We start from the raw sequence: 19,352 nt of genomic DNA on the forward strand, positions 1-19,352 counted from the left end.
TTCAGGAGTTGATTCCTTAATGCCCATTACCCATTTAGCCCATCCCCCCCCCCCCAAACAATCCCTCCAATAACTCTGTTGTTCTCCATATTTAAGAAGTCTCTTGGGGTGCCTGGGTGGCTCAGTCAGTTAAGTGTCTTGACTTTGGCTCAGGTCATCATCTCATGGTTTGTGGGTTTAAGCCCCACATTGGGCTCTGTGCTGACAGCTCAGAGCCTGGAGCCTCCTTCGGATTCTGTGTCTCGTTCTCTCTGCCCTTCCCCCACTTGTGCTCTGCTTCTCAAAAATAAATGTAAAAAAAAAATTTTTAAGAAGTCTTATATGTTTTGTCCCCCTCCCTGTTTTTATATTATTTTTCCTTCCCTTCCCTTATGTTCATCTGTTTTGTATCTTAAATTCCTCATATGAGTGAAGTCATATGATACTTGTCTTTCTCTGGCTGATTGTGCTTAGCATAATACCCTCTAGTTCCATCCCTGTAGCTGCAAATGGGAAGATTTCATTGTTTTTGATTGCCGAGTAATACTACATTGTATATATCTACCACATCTTTATCCATTCATCCATCGATGGACATTTGGGATCTTTCCATACAAGGAAAGCAGTGTTTGAACTAGAACTTAGTTCTGGGTGCGATTCACACATATCCTTCCACCTATTCTCCCAAGTCAAAAGGCAAGTTAGCAAGAAGCAGATTTAAACAATTAAATAAAATCTAAGTTTTGTCAGTTACATAACTGGATAAATCTCTACCCTCTTTTATAAGATGACATAACCTCAGAGGTATGTTAGGAAAGTGACAAAGAGAAAAGTGAAATGTGTTGTTATACCTATATTGCTCACTTCCTTCACTGGTATAATATTTAGTCCACCTCAAAAGAAAAATAGGGGGCACCTGGGTGGCTCGGTTGGTTAAGCACCCGACTTCGGCTCAGGTCATGATCTCACGGTCCAGGAGTTCAAGCCCCGCGTCGGGCTCTGTGCTGACCGCTCAGAGCCTGGAGCCTGTTTCCGATTCTGTGTCTCCCTCTTTCTGCCCCTCCCCTGTTCGTGCTCTGTCTCAAAAATAAATAAACGTTAAAAAAAGAAAAATAGTCTATCTCCCGCCTGGAGTTGTAAACACCAAATTGTTCCAAAAGTATGTATGTATGTATGTATGTATGTATGTATGTATGTATGTATGTATATATGTATTTTTAAGTAGGCTCCACACCAACATGGGGATTGAACTCCCTTCCCAGAGACCAAGAGTTGCATACTATACCGACTGAGCCAGCCAGGCACCCCCTAAAAATATATGTTAATATACCTCCTATTTAAACCCATCATTTAAAAATTTAAGATACATGGGGCCCTTGGGTAGCTCAGTTGGTTAAGCGTCTGACTCTGGCTTGGGTCATTATGTCACAGTTCGTGGGTTTGAGTCCCATGTCAGGCTCTGAGCTGACAGCTCAGAACTACCTACACTAAGGATTCTATCTCTCCCTCTCTCTGCCCCTCCCTTACTCATGCTCTGTCTCTCTGAAAAATAAACAAACATTAAAAAAAAATAAAAAATTCAAGATATGGGGAGCCTGGGTGGCTCAGTGGGTTGAGTGTCCAACTAGATTTCGGCTTAAAACAAAAAAACCACGTGGGTTCCCAAAACAGAACTATTCTGAACTAGAGAAGGAGATCTGAAGCCTGCCTGCTTGGCTGCTCCCACATCCTTTTCATGATGACCCAATGAGCCTCTGCAGCACCCTAAAGCTCCAGAAGAACCAATGAACTGGGTAACTGTTATAAGGGCTACATATTAAACATAAACATAAACATCAAATAAAGCTTTAAGAAACATTTGTCCTATTTCACATCCAGTTATAAAATACTAACAGAAAGCTTCTATACCTGTGCCAGAGCAAGAGTCAAGTTCTTTAGATTTAAAATAAGCAAATGAGGGGCATCTGGATGGCTAAGTCGTTTAAGTGTCCAATTCTGGATTTCAGCTCAGATCATGATCTCGCAGTCTGTGGGTATGAGCCCCATGTAAGAGCCTGCTTGGGATTCTTTCCTCTCTCTTTCCCTCCCCCCGCCAAAAATAAATAAGCATTTATAAAGAAATAAATAAGTATGCAAGCAAGCAAATGAGACATGTTGTAACTTACCTTTTTGACTTCTCGCTTGGCTATGACTTGTCCACTTTTACTACTGGAAACAGAAACGTTCTTCTCCTTTGTATACACATCTGTATTAACCACAAAACTAGCTTCAGCACCTGTTACAGAACTGAAAAAAAAAATATATATATATATAAATATACACTTAGTAAGAGAAACAAAAGGCAAATATTATCAATAAGACAAAGACTCTAACTTCTTCCTAGGTAATTTTTTCTGTAAGTCTATTCTTACCTGGGTTGGTAATGTTGTAATCCCTGTACCTGGGTGGCAAGATACTGGGGTAACTCCCAAGTCACTTCATTTGTTTGTGTGTTCCAATAATAATAGCATCCTGTGTTCTCATCCCAGACTTCCTGCCAATCTCCCATCTCAATTCCAACTAGAAGACAAATTTTAAAAACCAAAAATTTCTCATCAACAAAACTAAAAAACAACCTACTGAATACAGTAAGATATTAATGATATAACTGATAAAGGGCGAATATCCAAAATATATAAAGAACTTGTTCAACTCAACAAGCAAAAAACAAATAATCCAAATAAAAATGGGCAAGACATGAACAGACATTTTTCCAAAGGCGACATCCAGATGGCCAACAGACACAGAAAAAGATGCTCAACATCACTCATCATCAGGGAAATGCAAGTCAAAATACAATGAGGTGTCACCTCACACCTGTCAGAATGGCTAAAATCAGAAACACAAGAAACAGCATTGGTGAGGATGTGGAGAAAAAGGAACCCTCCCCACGCTGTTAGCTGGAATATAAACCAGTGCAGCCATTGTGGAAAACCGTACAGAGGTTCCTCAAAATATTAAAAATAGGGGTGCCTGGGTGGCTTGGTTGGTTGTGTCCAACTTGGTTTTGGCTCAGGTCATGATCTTATGGGTTCATGGGATTGAGCCCTGTGTCGGGCTCTGTGCTCACAGCGCAGAGCCTACTTTGGGATTCTCTCTCCTTCTGTCTCTGCCCCTTCCCTGCTCACCAGCACATGCACAAGTACCCGCTCTCTCACAAAATAAATAAACATTAAAAAAAAAAAAACCTACTATACAATCTAGTAATTGCATTACTTGGTATTTATTCAAAGAACACAAATACTAATTTGAAAGTATATATGCACCCCTATGTTTATTGTAGCATAATCTACAATAGACAAATTATGGAAGCAGCCCAAGTACCTATTTATAAATGAACAAAGAAGTGGTATATACACAATGGAATAGTATTCAGCCATAAAAAGGAATGAAAGCTTGCCATTTGTAACAATGCAGACAGAGCTAGAAAGTATAATGCTAAGAAAAGTAAGTCAGAAAAAGACAAATACGATATTTCACTCATGTGGAATTTAAGAAATAAAACAGATGAGCAAAGGCAAAGAAAGAGAGACAAATGAAGAAAGACTAACTATAGAGAACAAACTCATGATTACTAGAGGGTGCGGGAGGAGGGGAAACGGGTGAAATCGGTGATAGGTATTAAGAAGTGCACTTTGACGAGCACAAAATAATGGATAGAATCTTGAATTATTATACTGTACACCTGAAACTAATATGACACTGTATGTTAACTATACTGGAATTAAAATAAAAAATTTTTTAAATTAAAAAAGGAAACATAAATTTCTCCACAATTCTCACTTTATACCCCAACTCAGCTCTAAAGCTATTAACAATCTAACACAAGGTTCCTCAACTTTAGCAATGTTAACATTTGGGCTGGATAATTCTTTGTTGTGGTGAGGGTAGTCCCATGTAGTGTTTAGCATCCTGGATTCTACCCACTAGATGCACTAACAGTTCCCCACCCCTTGGTGTAACAACCAAATATGTCTAGAGACACAGTCAAATGTCCCCTGGAGGTCTAACTCCTCCTTCCCAAATCATTTTTGCACAAATTACTTAAAAAAGTTTGACAAGGGTGCCTGGGTGGCTCAGATGGTTAAGAGTCCAACTTCAGCTCAGGTCATGATCTCACAGTTAGTGGGCTCAAGCCCCATGTCGGGCTCTGTGCTGGCAACTTGGGAGCCTGGAGCCTGCTTCAGATTGTGTCTCCCTCTCTCCCTGCCCCTCTCCCACTCACATTCTATTTCTCTCTCAAAAATAAATAAGCATTTCGAAAAATTAAAAAAAAAAAAGACAAAGAATTATTTAAGGATTCTGCAGTTTTTTGGGTTTTTTTAAGTGTTTATTTTTGAGGGGAGCGGGAGGGGCAGAGTGAGGGAGATAAAGGATCCAAAGCAGGCTCTGTACTGACAACACGGGGCTCAAAACCATGAACGATGACATTGTGACCTGAGCCAAACTCAGACACTTAACCAACGGAGCCACCCAGGTGCCCCCAAAAAAGAACCTTTAAAATAATGGCCTTACTGCTTCGGATTCTGTGTCTCCCTCTCTCTGCCCCTCCTCTGCTCATATTCTGTCTCTAAAATTAACATTAAAAAAACAAGTAAATTAAATAAATAATGGCTTTATAATTATTCACTTGGCATAAAATTGCAACTGGTTAAAAGTCTGCTAAAGCATATGGGCTTTCATCCTTGGGAATTTCAATGCCTAGAACACCTTTGAAAATTACACTTCAGACTTCTTTAAAAAATCAAAGTATCAAACTTACCTCCTGCAAGTGAACACTGAGTATCATACTGCCACCCTGCTGTCTGAGTGGAGTCTGTTCCATTTGAAGTGGTAGAACTAAGGGCAGATGTTGCTGATTCCTTTGGCTCTGGTCTAGGTGGAGTTGGAGGTGGAGCAGAGGCTCCTACAGGAGCTGTAGGCTGAGGTGCTGTTATAGCATCAATCTCCTTTAGTATGGAAATAGTAACAAATGCATTAATAACCTCAAAACTAGAACACTCAGAAAACGACAATCACCATAAAAAAATTCTATATGATCAATTCTCAGCTTAAATCAAAACTCTCAATTTCCAATTATGTAAAAGATCCCCAAACACTTTAATTCTCCATTTTTCTCCTCCTTACAACCTTTACAAAAAAGAGATGACTGGGATGGGGAGGGACTAAGGAAGAAATGTGGAAGGGGAGAAAGAAGACGGAAACACTGAAACTGACAAGCAGGCTAACCACTTGAGATCCAGGTCCCAAAGTGGCTTCAATAGCTAAAAAAGCCAAACAAAAGCACCACTAACCGCTAAGAAGTTGGCCAATGTACTATCAATATCGGTTGACTGGTTTCCATTTGTCTCTTTGGACTGTGCTGGTTTTTCTGAAACATCACTCTCATCATCATCACTGTCCGCATATGCACCAAGCAAGCACAGACCTCCTAGAAAGAAAATGGTAAATGTTAGTGACAACAATGCCAGTATGCTCTAGGAAGAAAAATATGACCTTGTTCTTCAGTCAGAGTTTACAATTAGTTTACTTACAGATTAGAACACAGCCTCAAAATGAGTCATCACTTAACTACCACAGAGATAGAAATTATAATATGCATTTAGAGCTAATAAAACCATCCACATAGCTACTTGACATCCTTCTCAAAATACACAATCGATCAACCTCATCCTCTTTCAAAATAGCACAGAGTAAATCCTGATTTTAGAATTCGTAGGGGTGCCTGGGTGGCTCAGTTGGTTAAGTTTCCAACTCTTGATTTCGGCTGAGGTCACGATCTTGTGGTTCATGGGACTGAGCCCCACATTGGGCTCTGCGCTGACAGCTCGGAGCCTGCTTGGGATTCTGTCTCCCTCTCTCTCTGCACCTCCCCTGCTTGTACATGTTCTCTATCAAAAATAAACAAACATTAAAAAAAAAAAGGAATTTGTTGATTTATGTGTCCATCTGAAACAACAAAGCCGATTAGGGTTTAATAGATGAAACAGATTTTCAAAGCTAAAAATCTTTTCCAATTTTTCCTCAAACAAGAAGGGACTAATTATAATGGAAATCAAAGTGCTAGAACCAAAACAAACAAACAAAAACCCAGCCAGAACCAATCTTCAATGTCTTCCTCAAACTTGAGAGGTATCAGATATAGCTCCTGTAATGCTGCTATGTATGCCATTTCCCTCTGTATGACCTGTGGCCACTCTAATGTTAAAATTAAGCAAGCATAGGGGCGCCTGGGTGGCTCAGTCCGTTGAGCGACCAACTTTGGCTCAGGTCATGATCTCACGGTTTGTGAGTTTGAGCCCCACATCGGGCTCTGTGCTGATAGCCAGAAGCCTGGAGCCTGCTTGAGATTCTGTGTCTCCCTCTCTCTCTGCCCCTTCCCCACTCATGCTCTGTCTGTCTCAGAAATAAACATTAAAAAAAATTTTAATTAAGTATATATTCTCTTTTTACATCTAATTTTATTGTAACAGATACATTAAATGTTAAACTCCAGCCAACTCTTCAGCTATCCCTAAGACTAAATTTCCCAGGGTCTGGCAACAGCCTATGTTCTCTGTAAATATTTGGTAAATGAACAGATTTATCAGGAAGTAAAATCTAGTTGTATCATAATTCCACAAATGAATTCATGAGATCACCTAAAAATAAACATTAGGTTGCTTCATTTATCATAGGGGTTCACATTCATTGTTTTAGTACTATCAATCTTGCCTTCGTTATCTTTAGCATACAGGTAAAGTTCTTGCACTAAATACCAATTTAAAAATTTTAAGTTTATTTATTTATTTTGAGAGAGACACAGAGTGCACACAAGAGACAGCACAAGTAGGGAAGGACAGAGAGGAGGAGACAGAATCCCAAGCAGGCTCTGCACCATCACTGCAGTGCTAGATGCAGAGCTTGGGGGTCAAATTCACGAACTGTGAGATCATGACCTGAGCTGAGATCAAGAGTCAGACACTTAACCGATTGAGACACCCAGGCACCCCAAATTTCTAAAATATTCAAAGCTGACTAGAAAGATTTTTTTTAATGTTTATTTACTTTTTGAGAAAGAGACAGAGTGTGAGTGGGGAAGGGGCAGAGAGAGAGGGAAACAAAATCCTAAGCAGGCTCTGAGCTGTCAGCACACAGCTCAATGCGGGGCTCAAACCCACAAGCTGTGAGATCATGACCTGAGCTGAAGTCAGACGCTTAACTGACTGAGCCACCCAGATGCCCTAAAAAGGTTTTTTGTTTTTTTTTTTTTTTAAGTGAGAAAGGGAGAATGAGCAGGGGAGAGGGGCAGAGGAAAAGAGAGGGAATCGTAAGTAGGCCACAAGCTCAGCACAGAGCTCGACACAGGGCTCCATCCCAGGACCCTGGGATCAAGACCGAAACAAAAATCAAGTCAGATGTTCAGCCAACTGAGCCATTCAAGAGCCCCCATAAATTATTATTTCTTTTTTAACATTTATTTCTTTTTGAGAGACGGAGATAGAGCACGAGTGGGGGAGGGGCAGAGAGAGAGGAAGACACAGAATCTGAAACAGGCTCCAGGCTCTGAGCTGTCAGCATGGAGCTTGACACAGGGTTCGAACTCAAACTGTGAGATCATGACCTGAGCCGAGGTTGGACGCTTAACCGACTGAGCCACCCAGGCGCCCCTAAATTGGTTATTTCTTAAGAATAATCTGGTAACACATACCAAAAGCCACAAAACTCCAAGTTTCTTTAAGATAGATAATCCCATCTTTGAGAATACAACCCCAAGGAATAACTAAAAAATAATTTCACACAAAGCTTCTGGCAACTTTATTTAAATAATGAAAGCTGTAAACAACTCAAATACTCTCAAATAGGGGACTGGCAAAACAAATTACAGCATGGAACCTGATGCAATATTAATTTATGATTAATCAGATTACAGGATTACATGCAAAAATGCTAACGGGACAAAAACTAAACACTAAAGGAATAAAAGGAAGATAAAAGCAAGCCATGAGATGCATGTTAAGTTCTAATCACACCTATGAAAATTTAGTCCATCAATGATAAGGAACAGGAATGAATTTAGAGCTGATACTGAAAATAAAGTCCTAATATTAACTTGCTTAATCTTAAAAAAAATAAACAAAAGCTTCATAGGACCATAACCCAGACTACTATTGAGATGATACAGCTATTTAAAACCAGGACATTCTTGGGGCGCCTGGGTGGCTTGGTTGGTTACGTGTCCAACTTCAGCTCAGGTCATGATCTCACAGTCCGTGAGTTCGAGCCCTGCTTCCGGCTCTGTGCTGACAGCTCAGAGCCTGGAGCCTGTTTCAGATTCTGTGTCTCCCTCTCTCTCTGCCCCTCCCCTGTTCATGCTCTGTCTCTATCTCAAAATAAATAAACATTAAAAAAAAAAAAATTTAAAAAAAAAAAAAACAATAAAATAAAACCAGGACATTCTTTGAAGCCACAGTCCTTAGCAGTCTTTTACTGAAAGGGGTGCTGGCTGCTGAAACCTCAATAGGCTTACCTTTAATGGATGGTGCCACACAATTTATAGTGCAAATCAACTACATTAGGTAGAAAATTATTTCTTAGGTATAAACTTAACTTGATAAGCTTCAAACAGTAACTATTATTTTTCTAATAAGTCTACTACTGCCTCAAAACATCGTTTGAACAGTGTTTCAATCCTTTTGGTTACAAAAACTACTAACAATAAATATAATAAAAACTACGGACCCTCTTCCAGGAAAACACACCTGAGTGTAGAATTTTAGCCAATTTACAGACTCTGACACTCATCAGTGGAGCTACACTACCCTTTCCTAGATGATGCTGAAATATCAATGACTATCATAGTAGTCAACTGATCTAACTTCAGAGCTCACTCTGAATTTTTTTTTAATTTTTTTTAACATTTATTTATTTTTGAGACAGAGAGCGAGCATGAACAGGGGAGGGTCAGAGAAAGAGGGTGACACAGAATCCGAAACAGGCTCCAGGCTCTGAGCTGTCAGCACAGAGCCCGGCGCAGGGCTCGAACCCACAGACCGCGAGATCATGACCTGAGCCGAAGTCGCACGCCCAACCGACTGAGCCACCCAGGCGCCCCTGAATTTTTCTTAATTTCATATGCATATTACCATAATATTCTGCATGAAAATATTAGCTATGCTTGCTGTACTGTATTATTTAAGTTTATTTATTTTAAGAGAGAACTCTCGTGATCAGTATAGGGGAGGAGCAGAGAGAGAGAATCCGAAGCAGGCTCTGCCCTGTCAGCACAGAACCCGATGGGGGGGCATGACCTGAGCCAAAATCAAGAGTTGAAGGCTTGACCAACCAACTGAGCCACCAAGGTGCTCTACTGTATTATGAAAACATACTTTAACAACTTAAGATTTATACTTCATTTCTGTGGAAAGAAATCTGGCATGTTTCTAGTGATAAAGGTAAAATTCTTTAAAATCATCTAAAAAAAAAAGGAAAATTCTTGAGTATCTACTCTAATAGCTATAGAAGCCATATAAATAATAGAAAATGGTTTCACTTTGGGTTTTGTTTGACACATTTTTCCTGAGTATCACAACTGGCAGGTTAAGAACTGAATAAAGCAGATACCTTATGTTTCAGGATGAAGTTGGACAGAATGAAAATAGTTCTATTCACAAGGCACATGAAGGGCTGAAATGCTGACAGAGCAATTCAAGAAATTTCTTCTTGGAACATTAAATTTCTATTCATCATAGAAAACTCAAAATAACATAGTTTACAAATATAAAATGGTATTTCCTAGTTCTGAAATTTCTCTTACAACCAAGTTTTAGCTTTTCTAAACGACCCTATTTTTTTTACATGGCAACTGGGAGGAAAGGAGAACAAACTTCTATTATCTCAGGTGTCATGTCTGGACAGAACTCCAAACTGAAAGAATAAAATTATTACCAATTATAAAATATTTAGTATCAAGGGGTGCCTGTGTGGCTCAGTTGGTTAAGCATCCAACTCAGGTCATGATCTCACAGTTTGTGGGTTCAAACTCCGTGTTGGGCTCTGTGCCGTTGGCATGGAGCCTGCCTGGGATTCTCTCTCCCCCAAAAAATAAACTTAAAAAAAAATTTAGTATCAAAACATATTTTAATCTTTCAAGATATATAAAGACTAGCAAAAACTAACATTCTTGGCACTTGCTGTGTATTTGAACTTTATGTACCCTGTTCAATTTAATCTTCAAAACAACTTAGGGCTGGCTGATTCAGAAAAAGAAATTATTTTTAATATTTATTTTGAGAGAGACAGAGAGAGACAGAGAGACAGAGAGCGAGCGAGCAGGGGAGGGGCAGAGTGAGGGAAAGAGAAAATCCCAAGCAGGTTCCAAGCTGTCAGCACAGAGCCTGACCCCGGGTTTGATCCCATGACCCCCCAGATCATGACCTGAACGGAAACCAAGTCTTGGGACACTTAACCAACTGCGCCACCCAGGTGCCCTCCCATAAGATTTGTTTTATGGATGAATGCACTCCCAAGGTATTAGCATTAATGCTGGAGTGCCAATTTGAGACCAGGTTTATCTACAAAACCACTGTTGCAAATATTCCTTCACACTTAATAATTATTTTTAAGACTTTATTCTTTTAAGTAATATCTATAACCAAGGTCTGGCTCAAACTCACAACACTGAGATCAAGACTCACACCCTCTGGGGCGCCTGGGGGGCTCAGCTGGTTAAGTGTCTGACTTTGGTTCCGGTCATCATCTCATAGTTCGTGAGTTCAAGTCCCACATCGGACTCTGTGCTGACAGCTCAGAGCCTGGAGCCTGCTTTGGATTCTGTGTCTCCCTCTCTGCCCCGTCCCTGCTCGTGTTCTCCCTCTCTAAGGGTAAACAAATATTAAAAAAAAAGAAAAAAAGAAAAAAAAGAGTCACAGGCTCTACTGACTGAGCCAGCCAAGTGCCCCTAAAAAATATTTATTAAGAGCAATTTTCAGCTCCACAAACATTTGCTAGGTACCAACCAAAGCATAGTGCTGGAAAAGAAATGCACAGAATGAAAGACATCCTTGGTATCCCTAAAGAACATCAAGCTAGTGGGGGAGCCAGAAAATTACAAACTAGGATTAGAAGAAAAATAGTAAAAGGTATTTTGGCTACAGAAAAAAAAGCAACAACAAACCTTACTTTGGTTTATGTGTATTTACCAGCAAGCCATCACATACAAAAATTTACTTTATTTTCAAAAATGTTAAATTTCCATTTTACGGGAGAAATGTAAGCAGCACCGAAGCATTCAACAAAATATATACAAACCCAATCTGACCCTAATGAAAGACCTTGTAGAAAAGATGAAAAAAAAAGTGTACCTGTTGCTTTAACGGCTGTAGGTCTGGTGGTCATGACTGGTGGTTTGGAAGGATTCTGAACTCTGGGAACCTCCACCACCACTTCCTGTTCATCTGGATTTTAAAAAGGTACAAAAGAAAACTACAGTTAGACGGTGGACCAGAGCAAACACTACAGGTGACAAAACAATCTTTGATTTGACCTTTCAAATCTCAATTTCACCAACCTGAAAACAGGGTGTGTAAATCCATCACTGACCCAAATAACTGGGAGATGATAAACAAGCAGAGCTAGACTCTTCCACGTGACTAGCGACTTTAAGGACACGATGATGGTACATAAAAGTACACCTTAAGTCATTCAAAATTTTAAAAATACACAGACACAGAACAAATCTTCTCAGGGATACCACTGGGCCTTTAAACAAGCATAGCCAATGGAAACCGATTTAAGTTATATTTAAAAAATAAAATAAAATAAAATAAAATAAAATAAAATAAAATAAAATAAAATAAAATAAAAATAAGCAAGGCTAGCCATAGCATTTTCCCCCCCTACAGTAACTACCAAGGGGATATTTTAGCGCCTGAAAAGGTCCCGGCATCTCGGGCGTCTGGCCCCGTAGCAGCGCGCTGAACAGTTCCAAGAACCATTCCGGGGAGAAACCAACAAGTACTTGGGGCCCACAAGCGCCACTTCTGCAGGAATTTTGGGGTTACCTACCCATTTGGAGTGACGTTCGCTTTGGCTGGCATAATAAAATGGGTGTACTCACTTCTAAAGGGTCCCTCTCAGTTTCAACAAAAACGAAGGTAAAAGCACAGGACGTGTAGAAAAGGGCAGGTTTCCTATCTCCAGGCCTCGGAAGCGAAGCCCGGACTCCAACAAATATCCCCTGAAGTTATGCAAACCCGAGCGCCGACGCTGAGGAGACTCGGGAGGCCAGGCCAACCCCTGCACCAGAGATGGCGCCCCTCGTGCGGGCGGGTGGGCCGACGCGCGCGGCGCCGCCGGCCCCTTCCGCCGCCTTTGGGGCCCACATCGGTCCTCCCCTCGGGACCCACGCAGCAGGCCTCGGATGCGGAGCAAGCCCACCCGCCCGGGTTTCTCTTCCTCCCAGGGCCCTGCCCTAGGCCGCAAGCCCCGAGCTCGAGTTTCGGAAGCCCCACCTAGGTGCCGGAGTTCCCTCGCGCACCTTTACCTTCTGAAGGCGAGTCGTCTGGGGCCGCGGCGGCAGTAGTCACCGTGGTCGTCGTCGTCGTCGTCGGTGGCGCCGCCGGAGCTGGCTGGCTGGGCGCCGCCGCCGTCGAATCCGGCTCCGTGTCGGGTTCCGGCTCCGGGTCCCTTCCCGGGGTGCTGCTACGGGGACCCGGCGGAGAGAGCTGCAGAATAGGCCTGCGGCCGGGTACCGCCCGGGACTTCTTCCCCATCGCGAGCCTGAGCGCGAGCCGCGAGCGTCGGGCAGCCGAGAGGGGCGGGCGCTCAGCGCGGCGCTGCGTAATCAATATTCATACACCGCGACACCGCCTCCTCAGAGAATCTGCTTTTAACCGGCGGAGCGGGCGCCCGCGCAAGCGCCCTGGGTCCTGTACGGTATTCTGGCTCCTCCTTCCAGGGAGGCAGGGCGGGCTTTACCCACGGTGCTAGGCGATTGGCTGTTTTGATCCATTGAAGGAGCCAGTAGCCAGTGGAAAAGGAAAAAGAGTGAGAGTCAAGCCAATAGCGCGGAAGAGCCTGAGTTAGAACGACTTCCCATTACGAACTCCACCCATGCGTCTTTTGCGGAGTCTTTTCTTTATGCCCCTTGTCCTCCATCTTGTCCCTATTCTCTGCATGCGGTTGGTTGTTTTTTTGTGTGTGTGCCTTGGGAGGTTGCCGTGCTTTCCGAGTCCTTCCGAGTTTCGTCCTGATTATTGTGGGTTACTTGGGCTATAGTATTGAACACTGAATAAAATAGTGGGTCTTTTGTGCTTTTGTAAGTGTTTTCTTAGAGCACAAATCTGATGTCTCATTGGGTTACTTACCAGCTGGAAAAAAATCACACTAGACATTGTACTTCATAAGAGGGAAAGTCCTAAATTGTTGCGATGGTTTACATCTTTCCCAATCTGGCCCATTGGTATCCTCAACCTGCTTCATCGTCCTTTAGCACTCTCCCCTCCCTCTCCCCTTCTTCCCTCCTCTGGAGCCAGCCACTTGGACGCTAGCTGGAATACAGCATGGCAATGGGAAATTCTCCATTACTCAAGACCTAGTTTACTCGAGATTCCGTAAACTAACGTTCACTGAGCACTTAACTGTGTGTGACACTTAACTGTGTGTGAGGCACTCACTGCCTAAGCGCTTTACACGTAAAATTGTATTTTCTCACCACAACTTTGTATGGTAGATAACCCCTAATGTATAGATAACCCCTCAAAATTTTTTTTAAAGATTTTATTTTTAAGTAATCTCTACACCTAACATGGGCCTGGAACTTACCACCCTCACATCAATATGGCTATGCTCTACTGACTGAGACAGCCAGGTACAGCCAATTTTTTTTTTTTTTTTATATAATTTCTACAGCCGACATGGGACTTGAACTCATGACCTTGTGGTCAAGGGTCACAGGCTCTTCTGACTGAGCCAGCCAGTATTTGGATATAAAAGCGGTGAAAACCGTGACTCATCCAGTTTGTTCCCTGTTTACGAAACGAACTTTCTGGAACATAAGCACTCAATTTTTTTAATGAATATAGTACGTAAACATGTACAAACTTGAAATAAGTAGCAAGAATTCTTTCTTCCTATAGGAGAAATATCTGGATTAGTGTCCTGAGATTAGACTCCCCAAATTTCTGAAAAATTAGCAGCTAGAAACAGGATAATTTGCTGCTTTGAAGCTATTATCAGTTTTCTGACATTTCTTAGGGAAGGGGCATTGAAATATAGTAGTTGTGCATAGGAGTTCTGAAGCCAAACATCTTGGTTCGAAAACTCACCCTCTGCACCTTCCAGATGTGGTTACTTGGATAAGTTTCTTTTTACTTTTTTAGTGTTTGTTTTGAGAGAGAAAGACAGGTCATAAGCGGGGGAGGGAGAGAGAGAGGGAGACAGAATCCAAAGCAGGCTCCAGGCTCTGAGCTGTCAGCACAGAGCCCAATGTGGCACTAGAACTCACTAACTGTGAGATCATGATCTGAGCCAAAGTTGGATGCTTAACCGACTGAGCCACCCAGGCACCCAGGATAAGTTTCTTAACAACCCTAAATTTTGTTTCAGCAGCTATACAATGTGCTAGTAACAGTATTCTTAGGGTAGTCGTGAAGTTTAAATTAGAACATAGTTTTAAGATCTTTGCCTTGTACAAAGAACAAAATAAGCAATCGTTATATGGTAGCTATTATTATTAATAAGCCTTTATACAAAAATCTAGATCCTATTATAAAACTGGCTGGAACCAAGTTGAGATTATGAGCTAAATTACAGTGTACAGAAATGGGAAAGGTTTTTTTCTTGGGGAACTTATATTTCTGGAGGTGACTGAAATAACTGTAATATTTATAACCATGGTTCTCAACGCTGTCTGTTCATGAAACCATCTGGATAGCGCTAAAGCAATATAAAAATCGGAATCAGTTGGATTGGGGGTGGGAGTACAGAGCTCATATCAATTTTTTTTTTCAAATATGCATTTATTGGGGCACCTGGGTGGCTCAGTCGGTTAAGCATCCGACTTCGGCTCAGGTCATGATCTTGCGGTCCGTGAGTTCGAGCCCCACGTCGGGCTCTGGGCTGACTGCTCAGAGCCTGGAGCCTGTTTCAGATTCTGTGTCTCCCTCTCTTTCTGACCCTCCCCCGTTCATGCTCTGTCTCTCTCTGTCTCAAAAATAAATAAACGTTAAAAAATTTTTTTTTAAATATGCATTTATTTGAAAGAATTTTTAAAGTTTATTTATTTATTTTTGAAAGAAAGAGAGAGGGAGAGAGAGAACCAACGGGGGAGGGGTGGAAGGAGAGGGAGGGACAGAGGATCCAAAGCAGCCCCTCACTGACAGCAGAGAGCCCGACGAGGGACTCAACGCCCAAACTGTGAGATCATGACCTGAGCCAAAGTCTGATGCTTAACTGACTGAGCCACCCAGGTGCCCACCCATACATATCAAATTTTCTTTTCAAGTAAGCTGTATGCCCAGCGTGGACCCCAAGATCAAGAGCTGCATGTTCTACTGACTGAGCCAGCCAGTCAGGCATCCCAATATCAATTATGTCTGTCTGTCTGTCTGTCTGTCTGTGTGTGTGTGTGTATGTATGTATGTATTTATAATAATCTCTACACCCATCGTGCGGCTCTAACTCATGACCCTGAGATCAAGAGTTGCATGCTCCTCTGACTAAGGCAGTCGGGCACCCCTATGAATTATTTTTTAAAAAACTCTTTATAATATTCTAATGCTTAGCCAGGGTTGAGAACCACTGGCTTTTGAAGGAGACATAGTCTGCTGTTATTGCCCTCATAGAAGGTGTTAGGGATCTGAACCAGGAGTAGGCAAATTATAGCTATATCAGACCTTTTATTTTATTTTTATTTGTTTATTTTATTATAATTATTTTTAAAGTTTGATTGATTTATTAATTGATTGAGAGACAGAGTACAAGCTAGGGAGGGAGAGAGGGAGATACAGAGTGTGAAGCAGGTTCCAGGCTCTGAGCTGTCAGCACAGAACCCAATGCAGGGCTCAAACTTGCAAACTGTGAGATCATGACCTGAGCTGAAGTCAGATGCTTAACTTACTGAGCCACCCAGGAGCCCCTTAAAGTTTTTTGTTTTTTTAATGTTTATTTATTTATTTAAAAAAGTTTTTTTTTTAAATTACCTTTCTTTATTTTTGAGAGGCAGAGAGAGACAGAGTGCGAATGGCAGAGGGGCAGAGAGAGAGGGAGACAAAGAATCCGAAGCAGGCTCCAGGCCCTGAGCTGTCAGCACGGAGCCCAATGAGGGGCTTGAATTCATGGACCATGAGATCATGACCTAAGCTGGAGTCAGACGCTCAACTGACTGAGCCACCCAGGTGCCCCTAATGTTTATTTGAGACAGAGACAGAGAGAGAGAGAGAATGAGTGAGGGAGGGGCAAAGAGCAGGCTCCAAGCTGACAGCCCAGAGCCTGAGGCGGGGCTCAAACTCAGGAACTGTGAGCTCCTGACCTGAGCCAAAGTCGGATACTCAACTGACTGAACCACCCAGGCACCCCTTTAGAGTTTATATTTATTTATTTGAGAGAGAGAGAGAGAGAGAGAGAGAGAGAGAGAATGAACAGGGGAGGGGCAGAGAGAAAGGGGGACAGAGGATCCAAAGCAGGCTCTGTGCTGACAACAGAGAGCCCAATGCGGGGCTCAAACTTATGAACTGTGAGATCATGACCTGAGCCAAAGTCGGATGCTTAACCAACTGAGCACCTAGGCACCTCTATTGTATTGTATTGTATTGTATTGTATTGTATTGTATTGTATTGTATTGTATTGTATTGTATCCTATTCTATTCTACTCTATTCCATTCTATTCTATTCTATTCTATTCTATTCTATTCTATTCTATTCTATTCTACGGAGAGAGAGAGAAAGAAAGAGAATCCCAAGCAGTCTCCACACTGAGCACGGAGCCTGATGAAGGGCTCAGTCCCACGATCCTGGGATCATGATCTGAGCTGGAATCAAGAGTTGGAAGCTCAACCGACTGAGCCACCCAGACACCCCTAAAGCAGACCTTTTAAAGGGTCCTACAAAGGGGCTCCAGGGTGGCTCAGTCAGTTAAGCGTCTGAATTCAGCTCAGGTCATGATCTCACGGCTTGTGAGTTCGAGCCCCACATTGGGCTCTGTGCTGACAGCTCAGAGCCTGGAGCCTGCTTCTGATTCTGTCTCCCTATCTCTCTTCTCCTCCCCTGTTCTCTCTCTCTCTCTCAAAAATTAATAAACATTAAAAAAAAATTAAAGGGTCCTACAAACAAAATCAAAGAATGTGTGAGAGAGACCATATTTAGATTACAAAGGCTGAAATGTTATCTGGCTCTTTACAGAAAAGTTTGCATATATCTAGTCTAAAAGTGGTCAAAGTTACTCCCTTTAAAGAAAAATCAGGCCTGATCCCTGTTTACTGGGGACTTAAGCACCTCTGGAATTACTGAGATTTTTTGGTTGTGGTGATAATGTTGTTTCAGTAAAACCAAATGATCAGGGCTGACATTTGACAAGTAAAACCTAGGAAGAACAATCGTTTAAGTAAACAAACATTTTCAGGGGCCCCTGGGTGGTTCAGTCAGTTCAGTCTAAGACTTTGGCTCAGGTCATGATCTCATGGTTCTTGAGTTCAAGCCTTGCATCAAACCCCGTGCTGACAGTGCAGAGCCTGCTTGGGATTCTCTCTTCCTCTCTCTCTGTCCTTCTCCCACCTGTATGTGTTCTCTCTCACTCTCTCTCTCAAAATAAATAAACTTCAATAAATAGATGTGTGTTTACATATTAAATATATTTAATTATAATTATTATTTGATGTGCAATGGGGTGATGTCTTTACTTGGTATTTGATGTTAACGTCAAAAGTTGACCTTCCTGAATTCATTTTAAAGCTCTAGGTTTTGGAACTTCAGGAGGTCCCCTACAGAAATGGACTGTCTACAGAAGTCTCAGCTTTAGTAGGGTAGAATGAAGCTGTGTGTGTGTGTGATCTAAATTTTATCAGTCTCACTCCCAACTGGGTGCACTTTGATCAATTCAATTCTGACAATAAGCACTGCCCCCCCCCCTTAGGGATTTATCATCAGATTCTATAGGCTCACTTCCCCCACAAGACTGCCCTTACTTCAGAAGCCAGCTCTAAGATTTCCTAGGACACTCACACTTTGGACTGGCTATAAGATTGGGGGTTCCCACGACCTCAACAAGTTCGATAATTCTCTAGATCCATTTGCAGAACTCAGGAAAGCTCTACACTTACAATTACACTTAAATTTTTTCTTTTTAAATGTTTATTTTTGAGACACAGAGAGACAGAGCATGAACGGGGGAGGGGCAGAGAGAGAGGGAGACACAGAATCCGAATCCGAAACAGACTCCAGGCTCTGAGCCATCAGCACAGAGCCCCATGTGGGGCTTGAACTCACCAACGTGAGATTGTGACCTGAGCCGAAGTTGGACGCTCAACTGACTGAGCCACCCAGGTGCCCCTACACTTTTATTATAAAAGATAAACATGGGGGGAAGTCTGGGAGGGAGCACAGTGCTCCCATGCTGCCTGCCCCCCCGCCCCCGGAGTTAGGGCATGTCACTCCTCCAGGCACAACGAAATGTTCCTTAACCAGGATGCTCTGTTCAGCCTTGGTGTACAGCTTTTACTGGGACTTCATTATACAGGCACAGTTGATTAAATCATTGCCCAGTATGACCGATGAACTCCATCTCCGGTTCCCGGTCTTCCCAGGAGGTTGGCCTGGCCCAAAGTTCCAACTCTAGATCCACCATCACAGGGTTGGTCTTCTTGGTAACTGGCCCTAATCTGAAGTTATCTAAGGGTCCCCTTCTACTCACCTGATTAGCATAACAAAGACTTCTATCTATATGTGTATACATATACATGTATTTTTTAAGTTTAGTTTTGCGCGTGTGAGAGAGAGCACGCAAGTGGGGAAGGGGCAGATAGAGGGAGAGAGAATCCTAGGCAGACTCTGCACTTTCAGTGCTGAGGTCAGCGTGGGGCTCAGACTCACATGAGATCATGATCTGAGCCAAAGTCAGAGGCTTAACAGACTGAGACACCCAGGTGCCCCTACACATGTATTTTTTAAGTGTTCGTTTATTTCTAAAGCGAGCGCAAGCAAGGGAGGGGCAGAGAGAGAGGGAGTCAGGGAATCTGAAGCAGGCTCTGTGCCATCAACACAAGCCCAACATGGGACTGGAAATCATGAACCATAAAACCATGACCTGAGCCAAAGCAGGACGCTTAACCAACTGAGCGACCCAGGCACCCATATATAT

The 19,352-nt window shown here is 42.3% G+C and overlaps 1 protein-coding gene across 3 annotated transcripts in view; it reads right to left on the reverse strand.

Moving 5' to 3' along the window:
• Positions 1-12,845, reverse strand: part of FNBP4 (formin binding protein 4) — a 43,588-nt gene extending 30,743 nt beyond the window's left edge. Inside the window, exons 1-6 of one of the 3 annotated variants that reach the window (XM_011286846.4) lie at positions 12,542-12,845; positions 11,361-11,453; positions 5,313-5,449; positions 4,781-4,967; positions 2,391-2,538; positions 2,145-2,265 (exon numbers count right to left, since the gene is read on the reverse strand). In XM_011286846.4, coding sequence (XP_011285148.1) covers positions 2,145-2,265; positions 2,391-2,538; positions 4,781-4,967; positions 5,313-5,449; positions 11,361-11,453; positions 12,542-12,770 — 915 coding nt within the window. In that variant the 5' untranslated portion in view covers positions 12,771-12,845. Of the gene's footprint in view, positions 1-2,144; positions 2,266-2,390; positions 2,539-4,780; positions 4,968-5,312; positions 5,450-11,360; positions 11,454-12,115; positions 12,320-12,535 lie in introns of those variants that run through there. The other 2 variants (XM_011286845.3, XM_045039281.1) reach the window with 2 other exon arrangements.
• Between the last annotated feature and the right edge of the window lie 6,507 nt (positions 12,846-19,352).

Source organism: Felis catus, chromosome D1 (genome assembly GCF_018350175.1).
Source record: "Felis catus isolate Fca126 chromosome D1, F.catus_Fca126_mat1.0, whole genome shotgun sequence".
Taxonomy (NCBI): Eukaryota; Metazoa; Chordata; class Mammalia; order Carnivora; family Felidae; genus Felis; species Felis catus.